The sequence below is a fragment of the Trichomycterus rosablanca genome, chromosome 12 (genome assembly GCF_030014385.1).
Source record: "Trichomycterus rosablanca isolate fTriRos1 chromosome 12, fTriRos1.hap1, whole genome shotgun sequence".
Taxonomy (NCBI): Eukaryota; Metazoa; Chordata; class Actinopteri; order Siluriformes; family Trichomycteridae; genus Trichomycterus; species Trichomycterus rosablanca.
Window position 1 is genome coordinate 20038107 of NC_085999.1, and position 19981 is coordinate 20058087.

A 19981-nucleotide genomic window follows, 5' to 3' on the forward strand; every position below is an offset into this window, starting at 1 on the left:
GTAAATATGCCAACAAAAAGCAGCCCAGTGACCACTCACCGTATCCCATAGCTTAGTTAAACAAGCCCAGCTGACGGAAGATGGATCATACAACCACAAATCAGAAGAAGTTAGGATAGTATGGAACATGTTAAAACACGCAGGATTTCTTACATTTACTTTGACACCTATTTCATTTGTATTTTAACATCAATACTAGCCCCTTTTTTGGAATGTGCTGTAGGCCTGAAATGCAGGAATGGATGTTTACTAACAAATAAAATGAAGTTGACCAGACAATATTAAATATCTTTTTATGATTTCAGGTTGTATTAACAGGAGTAAGAGTATTGCATCTACTAGAGCACTGTGTGAACCATTTAGAACAAATTCCTAATTCTGTTACAGTAATTTCTTTAAAAATATATTTTATACTCTACATTGTACATTTGACTGTCAAAATATATGAAATAAAAAGCAGTCACATTGCTATTTCTCATTATCAATGAAATTACATATTATGGGTATTGTAAAAGTTTTAGTCTCTGCTATAGTCATAGGGAAAAGTACATCCTAAAATCGGCACACACAGTGATAGCATTAAAATATTCATGATTAATTTCAGCTCAATAAAATGTGTTAATATGGATTACAAACATGTTCTGTTTAGGAAAGATTACCCTTCGCGACTTGAAGAGATGCAAGCTAGCTCACATATTCTTTGACACCTTCTTCAATATCGAGAAATATCTGGATCATGAACAAAGAGATCCATTCATGATTGCAAAGGCAAGTTTTTTTATGTTCATGTCCAGACATACAGCATCTGTTCAATCCACTACTGGTTTCATAACCGTTTAAACCACATCTTTCAGGATGCTGAGAATTTGGGACAGGAGATCTCAGACTGGGAAAGATATGCTGCAGAGGAATATGATATTTTGGTTGCTGAAGAAGCTGCAAATGAGCAGTACAATGATGGGTAAATATCATGATGATGAATATAGTGTATCCAGTAACTACCTAATGTAACCACGGTGTGTAAAACATGATGTTAAAATCCTAATTAAATAAATACATGTATTTTAGAGTTTTATGCTGTAAATTGTTACCAATAGTTGCAATAAAAGGCAAAATTGTTCTCATGCTTTTAAACCTAGTTTCTAAAAGTTTTTTTTTGTTTGTTTTTTTTCAGCTGTGAGAGTGCTTTGGATGATGTGATTGACCACATGTCCAGCAAGTTTGAGCTGCCCAACGAGAAAAGGCACTTGTTCGAGATTGGCAGCACTCACTGTGACCTGGATCAGTATGAGTATGCAGACGATTTTGAATGACAGTTACTGCAGTAATCCGAACATCTAAAGCACCCAGCAGAGCACAGCAGTACAGGCCACTTGCACTAACTTTATGCCAAGACTCATTCACTGAACATCCACAGCCACCTGCATGAGCTCTCAGGTTAATCTCTGTGCTCTGACTGGCTGCAGTGTGTCCCAGGGTCTTTAAAGGGAAGGCTTGTGTTAGCCCAGTGTATCAGCAGTGCGCAAACACCTTCACAGTGCCTGACAGGTCACACTGAGTTCTCTGCCTGATTCACTGGTCCTGTCCAGCTAGCTTTTCTGCACAGGAACGTAAAGGCAGGTAAGAACATTGACATTTACTTGAAATGTTGAATGGTCACTAGGTACAGAACATATTTAACACTCAGAATTGGCTCATGGTACATTCCAGAAGTAGTTTTAGATCCGAGCTTTATTTCATGGACAGTTTCTCGTAGCATCGCCTTACACAGAGTTTTTTTTTAATGATGTTCCTGCTGACAGATGTGCAAGCTGTTTTAAATGATAGCTTTATTTATGAATATTTGTACATATTTTTGTGTTTGCTGTGTTTTGTTTAAAATGTTTAAATTTATTTAAGCCAGATGTTTGAGAAATGTTGAGATTTTTTTGTCATGTAAATGAGGTACTTTGATAATGAAGTGAGCATTTAATGTCTAAATGAAATAAAATACTATAACTACATCATCGAAATTGCAGTAATATGAACATATTTAACAAATTATATTATTTAAAAATCAGCTGGTGATGAGCACAATATTGAAACAGTTAGCACATACACCGATCAGCCATTACATTAAAACCACCTCCTTGTTTCTACACTCACTGTCCATTTTATCAGCTCCATTTACCATATAGAAGCACTTTGTAGTTCTACAATTACTGACTGTAGTCCATCTGTTTCTCTGCATGCTTTGTTAGCCCCCTTTCATGCTCTTCTTCAATGGTCAGGACCACCTCCACAGAACTGGTATCATTTAGGTGTTGAATCATTCTCAGCACTGTACTGACAATGACATGGTGGTGGTGTGTTAGTGTGTGTTGTGCTGGTATGAGTGGATCAGACACAGCAGCACTGCTGGAGTTTTTAAATACCATGTTTACTCACTGTCCACTCTATTAGACACTCCTACCTAGTTGGTCCACCTTGTAGATGTAAAGTCAGAGACGATCGCTCATCTATTGCTGCTGTTTGAAAGGGGGCTAACAAAGCATGCAGAGAAACAGATGGACTATAGTCAGTAATTGTAGAACTACAAAGTGCTTCTATATGGTAAGTGGAGCTGATAAAATGGACAGTGAGTGTAGAAACAAGGAGGTGGTTTTAATGTTATGGCTGATCAGTGTATTCAGATATGTAGATGTTAGCTGTTGATACCAGTAGAAGAACAAGCACTCACTGATTTTCTCTGCTTACCTAAGTCTGATCTCTTGTGTACTATCAACAAGAAATGTCTAGATTCTTCTTCATTCATACATTTAAGTGAAACATTCATACTTTAGTAATTTTATGATGGCATTAACTACACATTATCATTAAGGTGCATTTATTGAGATCTTACATATAATAGGGTGGGATGGTTTAAATATAAAAAATATATGTCGACACTTGTAGCACACTGTTTCTGTGGTGTGGTTGTTTAAATGTACTTACACTTATTGTATTACCTGTTTGAGTAAAATCTGACATTATCAGATTTTAATTACAAATTAAAAAAATTTAGGAGGTGACAAAATCAGACATATGAAACCTATAGAAAAACCCATCCCAATTATATACATTGTTTATACATATATAACCTGTACACAGTGTAATCACACACATCCTAGAGCCAAAATGACATACATTTAATGATTAGCAGTTTATGTCAAAATAATGTACTATGGTTATAACTGATAACCGATATATTATAACCCCTACAAATCAAAGAAGCACCAGTTTAACTCAAACTTGAAGGGTGACTTGGTGGCTCAGTGGGTAGAACTGTCGCCTCATAGCAAGATGGTCCCGGGTTCCGTTCCCAGGTGGAACGGTCCAGTTCCTTTCTGTGTAGAGTTTGCATGTTCCCTGTGTTTGAGTGGGTTTCCTCCAGAAGCTCCGGTTTCCTCCCACAGTCCAAAGATATGCAAGTGAGGTGAATTGGAGATATTAAATTGCCAACTTAATTGTTAGTGACTCACATTGAACTTTAACTGATGAATCTTGTGTAACCAGTAACTACCTGTCCTGTCATGAATGTAACCAAAGTGTTTATGGAATGGTTGGTTCAATCCTTTATGTAGATTAATCTGGCATTGCGTAATGCAATCTGAAAAGAGCTGCTATCTGGCTTTGTGTGTCTGAGGACTTTACCCTCCTATATTTATAGTTATTAGGTAAAAAAGGCAGGAGTTTTAATGCTCTAATAACTTACACTTAGACAAAAACTCCAGTATCAAACAGAGTGGGATAATTACCCACATTTTTCATATTGTTTTAAAGTTGAAAATACTTTTGTCTAATTGCTCCTCAGAGTAGAAGTCTCATAATAAACCTGATGTAACAACAAAGGTAAACAAAATGCACCCTGCAAGTCTTTAGCTTAGTTTTGTGCAAAACAATAACAACAAAGGTTCTGCACTGCACAAATTACAATAAAGAAATGAAAAACAATTAGTGTCATCAGCACCAACATAAGTTACAGTAATCATAAAGATAAAAACTGCCCCAGGATGAGGTGATATTAAATATGATAAAGAGAAACCATTTGTCTGTGAGTGAGGCTAGCAGATCCATATAACCAATAAACATCCCTGAATACTAAGCTAACAAGAATGGACTTTCAACCTAAAATCAAATATCAGCTTCTACTGTGTCCACATCCACATCATCAGTGCTGACTTTTGAACTGGTGTCAGATGTTTTGTTGCTGTCTGGCTGCTCTCTGAGCACTCCACTCACTTCTGCTGCTTTAACTTCTTGGCTGCAGATGGAAAAATATAAGTGGTGTCAAATGAGTTTATAAACGTTTAAAATACACTCACTGAGCACTTTATTAGATACACCTAGTATGTACATTGATGGATTATTTTATAAGCCACAACTACCATACAGATGAACTTTTTCACCCCCTGTTCAACATTTATCAAAGTGTACAGAGTAATAGATAGGCTACAGTCAGTAACTGTATACTGGCAAAGTTAATCTGTATGGTGTAGATTATAAAACAATGAATGTAAGTACCAGACATGTGTACCTAATAAAATGCTCGGTGAGCATATATGTATACTTACTATACTTACATAATCATGATATGTAAAGATCACAGAGTAATTATTTTTAATGCATTTAAGAGTATTTACACTACACATGTTGACCCTATATACACCGATTAGGCATAACATTATGATCACCCTCCTAATATTGTGTTGGTCCCCCTTTTGCTGCCAAAATAGCCCTGACCCATCAAGGCATGGACTCCACTAGACCCCTGAAAGTATGCTGTCGTATCTGGCACCAAGATGTTAGCATCAGATCCTTTAACTCCTGTAAGTTGTGAGATGGAGCCTCCATGGATCAGACTTGTTTGTCCAGCACATCCCACAGATGCTTGATTGGATTGAGATCTGGGGAATTTAGAGACCAAGTCAACACCTCAAACTCCGCCGGCTTGCCTTCTTCCCATAGTGCATCCTGGTGCCATGTGTTCCCCAGGTAAGCGACGCACATGCACCCGGCCATCCACGTGATATAAAAGTAATCGTGATTCATCAGACCAGGCCACCTTCTTCCATTGCTCCGTAACCCAGTTCCGATGCTCATGTGCACATTGTTGGCGCTTTCGGTTGTGGACAGGGGTCAGCATGGGCACCCTGACTGGTCTGCGGCTATGCAGCCCCATACGCAACAAACTGTGATGCACTGTGTATTCTGACACCTTTCTATCAGAACCAGCATGAACTTCTTCAACAATCTGAGCTACAGTAGCTCGTCTGTTGGATCGGACCACACGGGCCATCCTTCGCTCCCCACGTGCATCAATGAGTCTTGGCCGCCCATGACCCTGTCGGCGGTTTACCACTGTTCATTCCTTGGACCACTTTTGATAGATACTGACCACTGCAGATCGGGAACACCCCACAAGAGCTGCAGTTCACTCAAATTCTTACGCTTGCCCATTTTTTCTGCTTCTAACACAACAACTTTGAGGACAAAATGTTCACTTGCTGCCTAATATATCCCACCACTAACAGGTGCCGTGATGAAGAGATGGTGGCTGTTGCGTGATCAAGGTAATTCAGCTAGTTTGGGTGGGAACTGGTAATTTTTTTTCAATTTAAACACAATTTTCTGACTTGTTTTTATGAGCTATAATTAATATAAATTAAAAAAATGCATATTATTACAGATAAAAATAATACTGTTGCTGTTATGTTATTATTAGCATTACATCATACTAACTCCTACGTATAAAATCTGGAATTTAATGCAATAGTCTCTGCTTTAAAAGAATTTCTTTGCATAACGAAGAAAAATTAAAATTGCAACAAGTGCCTTGTTATTGCCTGAAACTTCAAAGAATTAATGCATACAGTGAGAATTCAGGTAAACTAGCCAGATTATTTGTACAACCCCAAATCAGAAAAAGTTGGGACAGCATGGAAAATGCAGTGTTCCTTACATTTACTTTTAACTTTTATTTGATTGCAGACAGTTTGAACCCAAGATATTTCATGTTTTATCTGCTCAACTTAATTTCATTTGTTAATATACCTCCATTCCTGCATTTCAGGCCTGCAACACATTGTTGGGACGAGGGCAATTTAGGACTAGTAATGAGATAAAAAACTAAATAATGATGTAATTCCAAACAGGTGATTGTAATCATGGTTTGGTACAAAAGCAGCATCCAGGAAAGGCTGAGTCTTTAATGAGCAAAGATGACCAGAGGATCTCCAGTTTGTCAACAAATGCATGAGAAAATTCAAGCATTTTTCAACAAGACAATGCAAAACCACATGCTGCACACATTACAAAGGCATGACTGCGGAAGAAGAGGGTACGGGTACTGGACTGGCACGCCTGCAGTCCTGACCTGTCCCCAATGGAGAATGTGTGGAGAATTTTGAAATGAAAAATGCAGCAATGACGACCCCGTACTGTTGCACATCTTAAGACGTGTTTGCAGGAAGAATGAGACAAAATAAAACTCTAAATAAAAATAGAAACTGTTTTTTTTATTATTTGCCTTTTTCATGCTGTCCCGACTTTTTCTGATTTGGGGTTGTATATAACAAGCAAACTGACTGTCTTACCTGTTCAGCAGTTTGGCCCCTTTTCTTTCTGTACCTGGCTGTAGGAAACCTGTCGGCAAGTCAAGCATATATTTGTAGTGAAATACTCATAATGATTTATACCCTTTACTCTTTCACACATATGTCTAGCAGCATCGCCGTGCCTTTAAAAATGAGCTGACAAGATTGACTTTCTGACCTTTCGTACCTTCAGAGGTGTTGTGCCTGATGGAGGGGGATCGGGAGTGGTTAGTGAGTGAGGGCTGTTTATTAGTGTCCGAACTGATGAAGGACACAGCATCCTCTCCCTCAGCCGTGCCCTGTAGAGATGCTCTGTAATATATGAGGGGTGTCCAACACTCGTCCCTGCTACTGATGCTCTGCTCTCCAGCGTACCGCTGCAGATAGTTATATCTGAGAAAGAGAAGTAAAAGCTCAATGTAATAATATACAGATTACCTTTATTTATTTTATTTTATTAGGATTTTAACATCATGTTTTACACACACTGTGTTCGACATCAAAGACTTGAACTGATGAATCTTGTGTAACCTGTCCTGTCATGAATGTAACCAGTCATGGACAATTTTGTATCTCCAATTCACCTTACTTGCATGTCTGTGGGAGGAAACCGGAACACCTGGAGGAAACCCACGCAGACACGGGAAGAACATACAAACTCCACACAGAAAGGACCCAGACTGCTCCACCTGGGAATCAAACCCAGGACCTTCTTGCTGTGAGGCGACAGTGCTACCCACCAAGATTACAATGTAATAAACTGTCATCTTTAGGCAGTTTGGCAAGCAAGTAGACCATGACGGACCAGTTACTACAAACCCAGTATCAAAAGAGTAGGGAACGCTTCAGTAAAACAAAGACAGCAATAATTTCACTTATAATTTTGACCTGTATTTGGTTGGAAACCAAATGTTTCAACTAATAAACTTAGGGCAGTGGTAGCACAGCAGTTAAGCCACTTCAATACTGTTTCACTGGTTCAAGCCCCACATGACACAAGTGTTTAGGTATGGCAGCACCACTGGATTTTATACCCTTGCTCTAGCCATCAAGTTCCATGGACAACATTTGTTTATCTATGTCTTTAATCAGTGTCGGTTTCTGATCACAGGACACTGTTGTCCACTGTTTTGGGTTATTAAGGACTGTTGTTAAGCCACCTGAAGGTACACTGAACTGATAAAATACCAGCATTATCACTGTACCTGAGGTGTATTAGTACCAAACACTAACAGGCCACAGATTTTCTCAAAATAGTTGATCACATTATATCTGGTCAGTGGTGATCCTACACTGGTCCCTTACCAGTAATGAATGAAACCACATTAACTAATTACTTACAAAACTCTATACTTAAAAATGCCTTTTTGTAAGTGTACCAAATAAACATAGTTTTTCTCTGAGAACAAACTTTCTGACAACTACTTACATGGTCTTCTTGTCAGGTTTGAGCAGCTTGCTGGAGAACTCACTGAGGATAGTGAGGTAGGAGAGGTATGGAGACGAGTGCTTTTCTGTCTGCTGAACAAAACCCTGGAAAACAAACTCGATGCCATCCCTGCAAATAAAATAAACAATGGGTTGCAAGGATATAAAAACCAATATATTTACCATTACCCTTAATTTTTAAGTCCTGGACAAGTTTGTGTTCAGGAGTAGGTGGTAGTTTGTTTTGGTGCTGTAGAGAGTTACAGTAGTACCTGTGGATCATAGCCAGAGATTCTCTGGATTTGATCTGGTCCCAGCCAAAGGTAAGTGAGAAGCGTCTGGCCAGCTCTTTGATGCTGCTGTAGGTCTGCACTTCTGAGGTGCACATGTTCCCACTCTCCTGCTCCTGCTTTAACCGCAGGTACAGCTGGGGAAGAAAATCCACAGTGAGAATTGTAATAGTGTAAGAGTGTTGAAGTATTAAAGGGTTTCCAGTTTTAAATCAGCTGGGGCCTGGATTTCTGTCTGTGGTTAGTTTGATATGTTCTGTGTATGTCAAAGTGGGTTTTCTCTGAGAAAATACCTGTGCTGTGGAATGATTTTTCTCTGAGTATGGCCCCAAAATGTGAGTGACTGAATGACTAGGTGAGTAAACGATGCCCTGCCGTAAACCTGCATATCCAGGGTGTATTTACAGTGTATCACAAAAGTGAGTACACCCCTCACATTTCTGCAAATATTTTATTATATCTTTTCATGGGACAACACTATAGACATGAAACTTGGATATAACTTAGAGTAGTCAGTGTACAACTTGTATAGCAGTGTAGATTTACTGTCTTCTGAAAATAACTCAACACACAGCCATTAATGTCTAAATGGCTGGCAACATAAGTGAGTACACCCCACAGTGAACATGTCCAAATTGTGCCCAAAGTGTCAATATTTTGTGTGACCACCATTATTATCCAGCACTGCCTTAACCCTCCTGGGCATGGAATCACCAGAGCTGCACAGGTTGCTACTGGAATCCTCTTCCACTTCTCCATGATGACATCACGGAGCTGGTGGATGTTAGACACCTTGAACTCCTCCACCTTCCACTTGAGGATGCGCCACAGGTGCTCAATTGGGTTTAGTCCATCACCTTTACCTTCAGCTTCCTCAGCAAGGCAGTTGTCATCTTGGAGGTTGTGTTTGGGGTCGTTATCCTGTTGGAAAACTGCCATGAGGCCCAGTTTTCGAAGGGAGGGGATCATGCTCTGTTTCAGAATGTCACAGTACATGTTGGAATTCATGTTTCCCTCAATGAACTGCAGCTCCCCAGTGCCAGCAACACTCATGCAGCCCAAGACCATGATGCTACCACCACCATGCTTGACTGTAGGCAAGATACAGTTGTCTTGGTACTTCTCACCAGGGCGCCGCCACACATGCTGGACACCATCTGAGCCAAACAAGTTTATCTTGGTCTCGTCAGACCACAGGGCATTCCAGTAATCCATGTTCTTGGACTGCTTGTCTTCAGCAAACTGTTTGCGGGCTTTCTTGTGCGTCAGCTTCCTTCTGGGATGACGACCATGCAGACCGAGTTGATGCAGTGTGCGGCGTATGGTCTGAGCACTGACAGGCTGACCTCCCACGTCTTCAACCTCTGCAGCAATGCTGGCAGCACTCATGTGTCTATTTTTTAAAGCCAACCTCTGGATATGACGCCGAACACGTGGACTCAACTTCTTTGGTCGACCCTGGCGAAGCCTGTTCCGAGTGGAACCTGTCCTGGAAAACCGCTGTATGACCTTGGCCACCATGCTGTAGCTCAGTTTCAGGGTGTTAGCAATCTTCTTATAGCCCAGGCCATCTTTGTGGAGAGCAACAATTCTATTTCTCACATCCTCAGAGAGTTCTTTGCCATGAGGTGCCATGTTGATTATCCAGTGGTCAGTATGAGAGAATTGTACCCAAAACACCAAATTTAACAGCACTGCTCCCCATTTACACCTGGGACCTTGACACATGACACCAGGGAGGGACAACGACACATTTGGGCACAATTTGGACATGTTCACTGTGGGGTGTACTCACTTATGTTGCCAGCTATTTAGACATTAATGGCTGTGTGTTGAGTTATTTTCAGAAGACAGTAAATCTACACTGCTATACAAGCTGTACACTGACTACTCTAAGTTATATCCAAGTTTCATGTCTATAGTGTTGTCCCATGAAAAGATATAATGAAATATTTGCAGAAATGTGAGGGGTGTACTCACTTTTGTGATACACTGTATGTCTTAAGCCCCAGTGTATTCTGGGTCGGCTCTGGACTGACAGTGGCCCTAATCAGAATAAAGTGAGGTAACAAAAAAGATAAATGTAAGGAATTTCAAAATCAGGTATTGGCCTGTGGAATCTGTGTTCTACTTTCAGGTCATAATATTGACCTGGACTGGAAAGGTCATCAGAAAGACATGATTACAGCACTTGAAATTATTATTAACTGGTTGCAAAATCACCCAGCTCAATTAGAATGCAGTAATTGTCCTGTAGTAGGACACACTGTCTTAGGTGGATGAGCTGCTAGAACATTCCACATAGGGCACAGGAATAGTGGAAGTCTGTGGGGGGAGCTTGGTGTCTGTGAAGTGCTGACAACTGCAGAGGCCCATACATGAGAAAAGTACAATAATAACCTGTCACTGGACCTGACAGATATGCATCCCAGAGACCAGTAAGTGATAATAGAGAGATGTATGAGTAATACCTGCTGTAGACAAAGAACTAGGGTGCGAGCACTCTCCATCTTGTCCATTTGCCGGGTGCGGTTTAGAGTCTCTTTGATAATATCACCAAAGTCATTATAATACTGCAGAAGAATGAGAACAACAGTGACAATTAAAAGAGAATCAAATATCTTCTTGTAGTTTGTAGTGCCATAGAGAAGCACAAGATATACTGTATAAACTATACAGCCAATATCCTGTTAATATCAAGTATCCTGACACCTGACCACCTAAAGTCTAATTCCATCTAAATCTATAACCACTGATAGCATTAATATGGAGTTGTGCCCAGTCAGTTAAATGATGTTGGACGAGAATGCCTAGCCTGTAAATCAACATTCCTAATCATTCTAAACTTGTGCAGTAGGGATAAGCTCAGGGCTTTGTGCAGGCCACTGGAACTCAACAAATCATGTATCTATAGACCTGCTTTGTCCACAAAGACACAATTAAACTTGATGATATACAACCCCAAATCAGATAAATTTGGGACAGCATGGAAAATGCAAATTAAAAAATGGAAAGGGAGTTTCTTACATTTACTTTGACTTTTATTTGATTGCAGACAGGATGACCCTGAGATATTTCATGTTTTGTTTGGTCATTTATTTTTAAACATCGATTCCTGCATTTCAGGCCTGCAACACATTTCAAAAAAGTTGGGACAGTAAAGCATTTACCACTTTGTAATGTTGCCATTCCTTTTCACCACACCGAGGATACCAAGTGATTTAGTGTTTCAGGTTTCATTTAAAAAATCTCCACACATTCTCTATTGGGGACAGGTCAGAACTGCAGGCAGGCCAGTCCATTACCCGTACCCTCTTCTTCTGCAGCCATGCCTTTGTAATGTGTGCAGCATGTGGTTTTGCATTATCTTGTTAAAAAATGCCTGGACAATCACCTGTTGACATCACCTGTTTAGAATCACATCATTATATATATATTTTTTTACCTTATTACTAGCCCTAAACTGCCCCCGTCCCAACTTTTTTTGGAATGCGTTGCAGGCCTGAAATGCAGGAATGGATGTTAAATGAAGTTGAGCAGACAAAACATGAAATATCTTGGGTTCAAACTGTCTGCAATCAAATCTGTGATTTGTTTATAAATCATAGATTTGGTCAATGGTGCCTGAACATGTGATTAGGCTTTTGAAGCAGTTTAGGAGGCACTGTGGAAAAGTCACTTACCAGAATTTAAACATTGGAACATAGTTGTGTTACTGTTTTGATAAAAACCATATCCATATATGATATATTGTACAAGGTTCTTCAAAAAGTGTCCACACTTTTTTTCTTTAACTCTTTATTTATTACAAATTTCAAAAACAAATTACATCACTTTTCTACATATGTCACTCTTCCGTTGTGTGTTTTTCCGCCTTGATTAATGATGGACACCAGACTGGGAAGATGCAACTTTATTGCCACCTGAAATAAGTATGGCAACCACAGTGTAAATCCTCATACATCTCTCGGTCAGCATATGACTTGGCAGCACGCTCACAACACTACTGCCGAGGCTGCGCTCAATCGCCTATATACACCGTTCAGCCATAACATTAAAACCACCTCCTTGTTTCTACACTTACTGTCTATTTTATCAGCTCCACTTACCATATAGAAACACTGTAGTTCTACAATTACTGACTGTAGTCCATCTGTTTCTCTGCATGCTTTGTTAGTCCCCTTTCACACTGTCCTTCAATGGTCAGGACCCCCACAGGACCACCACAGAGCAGGTATTATTTAGGTGGTGGATGATTCTCAGCACTGCAGTGACACTGACATGGTGGTGGTGTGTTAGTGTGTGTTGTGCTGGTATGAGTGGATCATACACAACAGCGCTGCTGGAGTTTTTAAATACCGTGTCCACTCACTGTCCACTCTATTAGACACTCTTATCTAGTTGGTCCACCTTGTAGATGTAAAGTCAGAGACGATCGCTCATCTATTGCTGCTGGTTGAGTTGGTCATCTTCTAGACCTTCACCAGTTGTCACAGGACGCTGCCCACGGGGCGCTGTTGGCTGAATGTATTTTTGATTGGTGGACTATTCTCAGTCCAGCAGTGACAGTGAGGTGTTTAAAAACTCCCTCAGCATTGCTGTGACTTATCCACTCATACCAGCACAACACACACTAACACACCACCACCATGTCAGTGTCACTGCAGTGCTGAGAATGATCCACCACCCAAATAATACCTACTCTGTAGTGGTCCTGGGAGTCCTGACCATTGAAGAACAGGGTGAAAAGGGGGCTAACAAAGCATGCAGAGAAACAGATGGACTACAGTCAAGATTTGTCGAACTACAAAGTGCTTCTATATGGTAAGTGGAGCTGATAAAATGGACAGTGTGTGTAGAAACAAGGAGGTGATTTTAATGTTATGGTTGAACAGTGTATGTAGGAACTGTACTGTAGTACGCTGACCGAGCTACAGGTGGTGCCAAACCAATTAAGCAGGAATTCCACAAAGTACTATTAAAACAACTATTGTACACGTTGCACATAGTCACCATCAGCAAAAAATGTTTTTGAGCACGTATCCACTGATGTACCGCTGCTTTCACATCATCACATGAAAATCTTCTTTCCCTTAAAGCTTCTTTAAGCGGTCCAAAAAGGTGGAAATCAGATGGTGCTAAATCCGGACTAAAAGCTCTCTCTCAGTCTCTCGGACACGACCAATTACTGCTATTCTTTCTGCCCTCAGCATTTCCAACAAAAATATTAAAAGTGTGGAAACTTTTTGAAGATTCTTCATAAAAGTAGTTTTAACAGTGTGCCATTATATTTCATTTGTAAGAACCTGGTACTGTTCAGGGAAAAAAAATGGACGTCCCAGGTTTTCAAGATTCTTCCTGACAAAAATGTGTGAGAGTTGATATTTTCCGACCTGCGGTCAAACATGGATTACTTCCCATCAGTGCCAGCGCAGAAGATCTGGTGGCCCTTTTACCCTTATAAGTGTAGGAATTATGAGCCTGTGTCTTTCAGAGACTGTAGTTCCTCATCATTTGACAGATCCTCTAATGACTCAGTGACTGCAGCCAGTCATGGACAAACTGGTGCACTTTATTAATGCGTTGCCAGTGTGGTGGAAGTCTAGCGGCTTTTACCTAAACTCAGACCTCCAACCCACTGTGACACAACAGCCGCCTTGTAGCTCTGCAGCATTTGCTTTTAAAATGAATTTTAAAGGAAGTTACTGGTCATGAAACTGGCAAATGTGTGACAGCTCAAAGAAGTGAGCAGTTGTCGGTGAGCACCACAGAAACAGAAAGTCATGCAAATACTTTTCCGGTAAGTTTCTATTGGCGGCCAACTTTCTATCATTTACTTGACTTTGAAAGCTATCGTTCACTTCAGCAGCTCTGTGTGTGTGTGTGTGTGTGTGTGTGTGTGTGTGTGTGTGTGTGTGTGTGTGTGTGTGTGTGTGTGTGTATGTGTATGTGTAAATCAAGAAGAATGTTGAAAGACTGCCGGCACTACCGGGTCCAAACAGAATAGGCATTCCAAACATGTCACCGTCTTGAGCGCTCATACACATTTGCTCTACACACTCACCCACACAAACACATTCACACATTCACACATTCACACACACACACACACACACACACACACACACACACACACACACACACACACACACACACACACACACACACACACAGTGCTGTTCATTCATTTCAGCCAACTCATGAATTTAAAAGCAAACCGGTGTAGTTATGAGTACAGAAACTGTTCCTTAACTAATAGAATAATGTGCTCACTGCCATTTGACATTAATTTATAAAGCCTGTGTGTGTGTGTGTGACCTTCCAAACATAGCTCTAAAATAATCAGCAACAGCTGCTGAATCCAACACCTTTCATTTTTTTATTGAACGACTAGTACTGTAAAATCTATCAAACAGATTTCTTTGAACTAAAGTGGGTTCTCATCATTCACCCAGCGTACAGTACATGGTCCTGGTTACAGTGCCTCTCTCAAAAAGGATTTACAGTTGAAGTCAAAAGTTTACAACTTTTGCAATTGTTCTTTTTTTGTGACTATATGACTGGAACACCCAAGGAGGATGGGGGTCCCTGCTGACTCTGGCTTCTCTTAAGGTTTCTTTCTGTAATTTTAAGGGAGTTTTTCCTTAACACTGTCGTCCTCGGCTTGCTCAACAGAGGTTTTTGGTTTGTTGGTCCTGAATTCTCTAAAGTTGCCATGTCCATTGTAAAAAGCGTTATATAAATAAATTTGACTTGACTTGACTTGGAACACATCCTACTTTTTCCCACAATTATTACGTTTACTGTGTTCATTCTCTAAAAATAATAAAAAGCCAAACTTAAAAATATGTGTTCAATGTTTCATGGCTCTTTTTACCTCTTTATATTGTCATCAGTAAAAACAACCAGTTTATCCAAATATGTTTGTTTTTCAGCAGAGAACTAATTGTTAGTACAGTTCACCTTATCTAAACAGTATTAAGGACTTTAAGCAAGCCATTTAAAAAGCTTCATTTAGCCTGATTGATTCTAAAACCAGTGTTGACATGCATTTTGGGTCACTGTAATAATAATAGTTAATCTGTGTAAGATCTCTATGACTGTGCATCATGTACTATATATCCTTTACTGTTTAATAATCACACCAGATCACTCTAGGAGAGAGTCTTAGTGTAAAATGGGACGTACCCTCATGTAGTGCTTGAAGATCTCAGCCGCCATACTCATCTCAAGCACACCATGTATTATCAGCTTACAGTAGGCAGCCAACAGATTCCTCCGCTTGTGCACGTCCTCCAACCAGCTCTCTCCACCCTTTATCTCGCCGCCTGAACCTGTGAGACAAAGAGAGAGAGAGAGAAATGTGAAATATTTATTTATTTATTAGGATTTTAATGTCATGTTTTACACACTTTGGTTACATTCATGACAGGACAGGTAATTACTCATTACACAAGATTCATCAGTTCAAGTCTTTAATGTCAAACACAGTCATGGACAATTTTGTATCTCCAATTCACCTCACTTGCATGTGTTTGGACTGTGGGAGGAAACTGGAGCCCCAGAGGAAACCCATGCAAACATGGGGAGAACATGCAAACTCCACACAAAGAACCTGTACCACTTAACCTGGGAAACGAACCCAGGATCGTCTTGCTGTAAGGCAACAGTGCTACCCACTAAGCCCTGGATTAAAATAAATAAATTGCGAGGTGGGGCCTCCATGGATCGGACTTGTTTGTCCAGAACATCCCACAGATACTCGACTGGATTGATCCATTTCTATGAAAGGGTATACATGGTCTGCAGCAATGCTTAGGTAGGTGGTACGTGTCAAAGTAACATCCACATGGATGGCAGGACCCAAGGTTTCCCAGCAGAACATTGCCCAAAGCATCACACTGCCCTGAAAGGGCTATACGTACATAAAAGGAATACATGAAAAATCGAAAATTCCTCCTAACTGCTGTGCAAGTCTGATCAGCAGCTACAGTTAGCATTACTGCTCAGAGCACATTTTCTGAGTAATTATTGTGTAAATATATGATTACACATGTTTTTCTTCCTATAAAATGTGTACGTTTGTTTTTTACCTTTTCGATGCTGAAGCCATCACTAAATTGAGAAGATACACAACACTATTATTGACATGGAGAAAATCAAATGACTAAATTGTTTTTATTATATTATGCTCAGGCAGTTTAGATTGTATTTTCTGTGGGTCAGGATTTCACTCAGGAGCTTCCTGAAATATTAATAAAACCAATCTGGTTTGCTACAGTCACTGGTGGTTGGTAATTTAATATCTACTAAACAAAGATGATCCCATGAATTTAAATTTGCATCCTTTTTTGAAGCAAACAAAAATAACACTTTGCCTTATGCTGCATTTTTGTAGCCAATAAATTTGTATTGATCTGGTCATGTGGTCATATTTATATACAATATTGAAAGCTTATGTCAGCAGGCGATTTTTAGTTCACAAACTCCAGCAGCGCTGCTGTGTCTGATTCACTCATACCAGCACAACACACACTAACACACCACCACCATGTCATTGTCACTGCAGTGCTGAGAATGATCCAACACCTAAATAATACCTGCTCTGTAGTGGTCCTGTGGGGGTCCTGACCATTGAAGAACAGAGAGAAAGGGGACCAACAAAGCATGCAGAGAAACTACAGTCAGTAATTGTAAAACTACTAAGTGCTTTTATATGGTAAGTGGAGCTGATAAATTGGACAGTGAGTGTAGAAACAAGGAGGTGGTTTTAATATGTTATGGCTGATCAGTATATATATATATATACTGTATATATGTATATATATATATATATATATATATATATATATATATATATATATATACTGATTAAACCCTGAAGCAGTGAGAACATTGGTATGATGACCTATGTTTACTATCTGAAAGAACCTGTGATAAAAAATAAAGTTGCCAGAGGAATGCAACACTTGACTACCACAGTGCCAACTTAGTGTGGAGGAGAAGGACTAATAATCTGGGGCTAGTTTTTTGCCTTGGCTTTAGAGCCTATTAGGCACAATGCCAGACTCCACCCACAAGATGGCATCAATACACTTTTTACTCATTTATTCACATTTCACATCTTACAATTACTGGAATTTATAGTAGTCAGTGCAACTTTTGGTATGTTTTTGAAGGTGGAAGGAGGTCAGTGTACCTAGACAGAAAACAATGTCAAGTATTAAATTGTGAGGCACTGACACTACCTGTGACACATTTTAAAAGTGTGTACTGCCTGATTTGGTGCGTGTGTGTATATAATGTGTATATACAGTTTGTATTAATTATACAAGGAATGTCCTTATCTAGTTGTAAATGCGTGATGCATCTGAAGCCCTGGAATCTGTCCTGGGCCTAGTGTAAACTATGACATAGAGGCAGACTGCCATCTACTGGAAACCCACAGTAGTTACTGTACAGTACCAGGAACATTTACTGTAGCTATAATTATCTGACTGGAAATTAAAATTCTGCTGGCAAGCATGCGCAACACTGCATTAAAGTCAGAAAATATCTGGTAATGGCAAAATTATCTTAAAATTTGTGTTTTCCCACACCTGAACGAGTAATTGCATAAATATTATGTCATGTGTGTGATTAGATTGGCAGAGTCAAAGAGCTTTTTTTTTTTTAATCCTCTATCAATCCCATAATCCAGTTTTAGTAAATGTACATACATTAATCAGACAGTGAATAAGAACACTGGGGAAAGAGGACAGGTGGAGAAATCAGAAAAGGTGTAATGAGAAAAGGGCTACCTGTGCTGTTGTGGGTGTGTGTTTCGGGACTGGTGAAGACGTGTTCCAGTATGAAGCTGAGCAAAGCTTTCTGTAGTTTGGGCTCAGGCGTGTAGAGCAGAGGAGCTCCGGCTGATGAATCCCAAAACTGCAGCTGGTAACTGTGTGCTACAAGGACGTCACTTAAGCACATGAATGCCTGAGTGAGAGGAACAGGACATAAAATTCAGCAAAAAGAACCATTTACCAATAACTAGGGCCCTACTAAATTTACAGGAAAATGTGCTTAATTTCACGGACCTCGTTTTTAAAGAAAAGTGCCACATTTCATTCATGTAATGAAATTACACTCATAATTTAAATGATAGAATAAATGGAAGCTAAAATACACAGCACAGCCTACCTTAATGATGAAATGTAAACCTAGAACATTCAGCAATGGTGAGAAGCTTCATGTACGAACATTCTCGTCCGTGTTTCTACAATGGTTAAAACCACCTCCTTGTTTCTATATTCACAGTCCATTTTCTCAGCTCCACTTACCATATAGAAGCACTTTGTAGTTCTACAATTACTGACTGTAGTCTATCTGTTTCTCTGCATGCTTTGTTAGCCCCCTTTCATGCTGTTCTTCAATGGTCAGGACCCCCACAGGACCACTACAGAGCAGGTATTATTTGGGTGGTGGATCATTCTCAGCACTGCAGTGACACTGACATGGTGGTGGTATGTTAGTGTGTGTTGTGCTGGTATGAGTGGATCAGACACAACAGCCCTGATGGAGTTTTTAAACACCTCACTGTTACTGCTGGACTGAGAATAGTCCACCAACCAAAAATATGCAGCCAACAGCGCCTCGTGGGCAGCGTCCTGTGACCACTGATGAAGGTCTAGAAGATGACCAACTTAAACAGCAGCAATAGATGAGCGATCGTCTCTAACTTTACATCTACAATGTGGACCAACTAGGTAGGAGTGTCTAATAGAGTGGACAGTGAGTGGACACGGTATTTAAAAACTCCAGCAGCGCTGCTGTGTCTGATCCACTCATACCAGCACAACACACACTAACACACCACCACCGTCACTACAGTGTGTCACTACAGTGCTGAGAATGATCCACCACCTAAAACCTACCTGCTCTGTGGTGATCCTCTGGGGGTCCTGACCAATGAAGAACAGGGTAAAAGCAACAGATGGACTACAGTCAGTAATTGTAGAACTACAAAGTGCTTCTATATGGTAAGTGGAGCTGATAAAATGGACAGTGAGTGTAGAAACAAGGTGGTTTTAATGTTATGGCTGATCAGTGTAAATCCCATGGGCTAAATACAGGCCAATGATTGACTTCATTTGGTCTGTGCAAAATTCTCATTAATTAATACTTTGTCAATAATCAATTTATCCTAATCAGGGTTGTGGTAAGATGCAGAAAGCACTCTGGACAAGGTGTAAATCTATCGTAGGGGCTCTGACACTCACTCAGCTTACACTCATGGTTTTAATACCAACCCCACTGGCATTAAAACCATGCCACACGACTGTACATAACTGAAAGTCTGATAATAGTCCTATGACACTGTAAACGAGAGTGTTTGTTTATAGCACAGGACTTTATTTGCATTAGTCTCGGTTAAAGCATCTTACAACTAAGCTGTGACAAATTACACTAAGTGGCCAAAAGTATGTGGACACCCCTCCTAATTATTGAGTTTGGTTGTTTCTGCCACATTCATTGCTAACAGGTGTATAAAAAATATATATAAGGTAACTGATATGTGTAACATTTTGGCAACATTTTGGTCTCTATTAGCGTGATTATGCCCCTGAGCACAAAGCACGGTCTCTCTCTCCTCCTCCAACATCACTA

At 40.0% G+C, this 19981-nt stretch overlaps 2 protein-coding genes across 4 annotated transcripts in view; one reads left to right on the plus strand and one right to left on the minus strand.

The window, feature by feature from the left end:
* ppp2r3b (protein phosphatase 2, regulatory subunit B'', beta) overlaps positions 1-1983 on the plus strand; it is a 34823-nt gene extending 32840 nt beyond the window's left edge. For both annotated transcript variants that reach the window (XM_063005600.1, XM_063005601.1), the window contains 3 exons: positions 650-768; positions 855-961; positions 1175-1983. In XM_063005600.1, coding sequence (XP_062861670.1) covers positions 650-768; positions 855-961; positions 1175-1313 — 365 coding nt within the window. In that variant the 3' untranslated portion in view covers positions 1314-1983. The remainder of the gene's footprint in view (positions 1-649; positions 769-854; positions 962-1174) is intronic.
* Positions 1984-2849: 866 nt separating this feature from the next.
* si:ch211-269e2.1 (cohesin subunit SA-2) overlaps positions 2850-19981 on the minus strand; it is a 51889-nt gene continuing 34757 nt past the window's right edge. The window contains exons 24-31 of one of the 2 annotated variants that reach the window (XM_063006179.1): positions 18133-18310; positions 15521-15666; positions 10804-10905; positions 8315-8469; positions 8044-8172; positions 6802-7007; positions 6615-6663; positions 2850-4282 (exon numbers count right to left, since the gene is read on the minus strand). In XM_063006179.1, coding sequence (XP_062862249.1) covers positions 4153-4282; positions 6615-6663; positions 6802-7007; positions 8044-8172; positions 8315-8469; positions 10804-10905; positions 15521-15666; positions 18133-18310 — 1095 coding nt within the window. In that variant the 3' untranslated portion in view covers positions 2850-4152. Of the gene's footprint in view, positions 4283-6614; positions 6664-6792; positions 7008-8043; positions 8173-8314; positions 8470-10803; positions 10906-15520; positions 15667-18132; positions 18311-19981 lie in introns of both variants that reach the window. The other variant, XM_063006178.1, reaches the window with a different exon arrangement.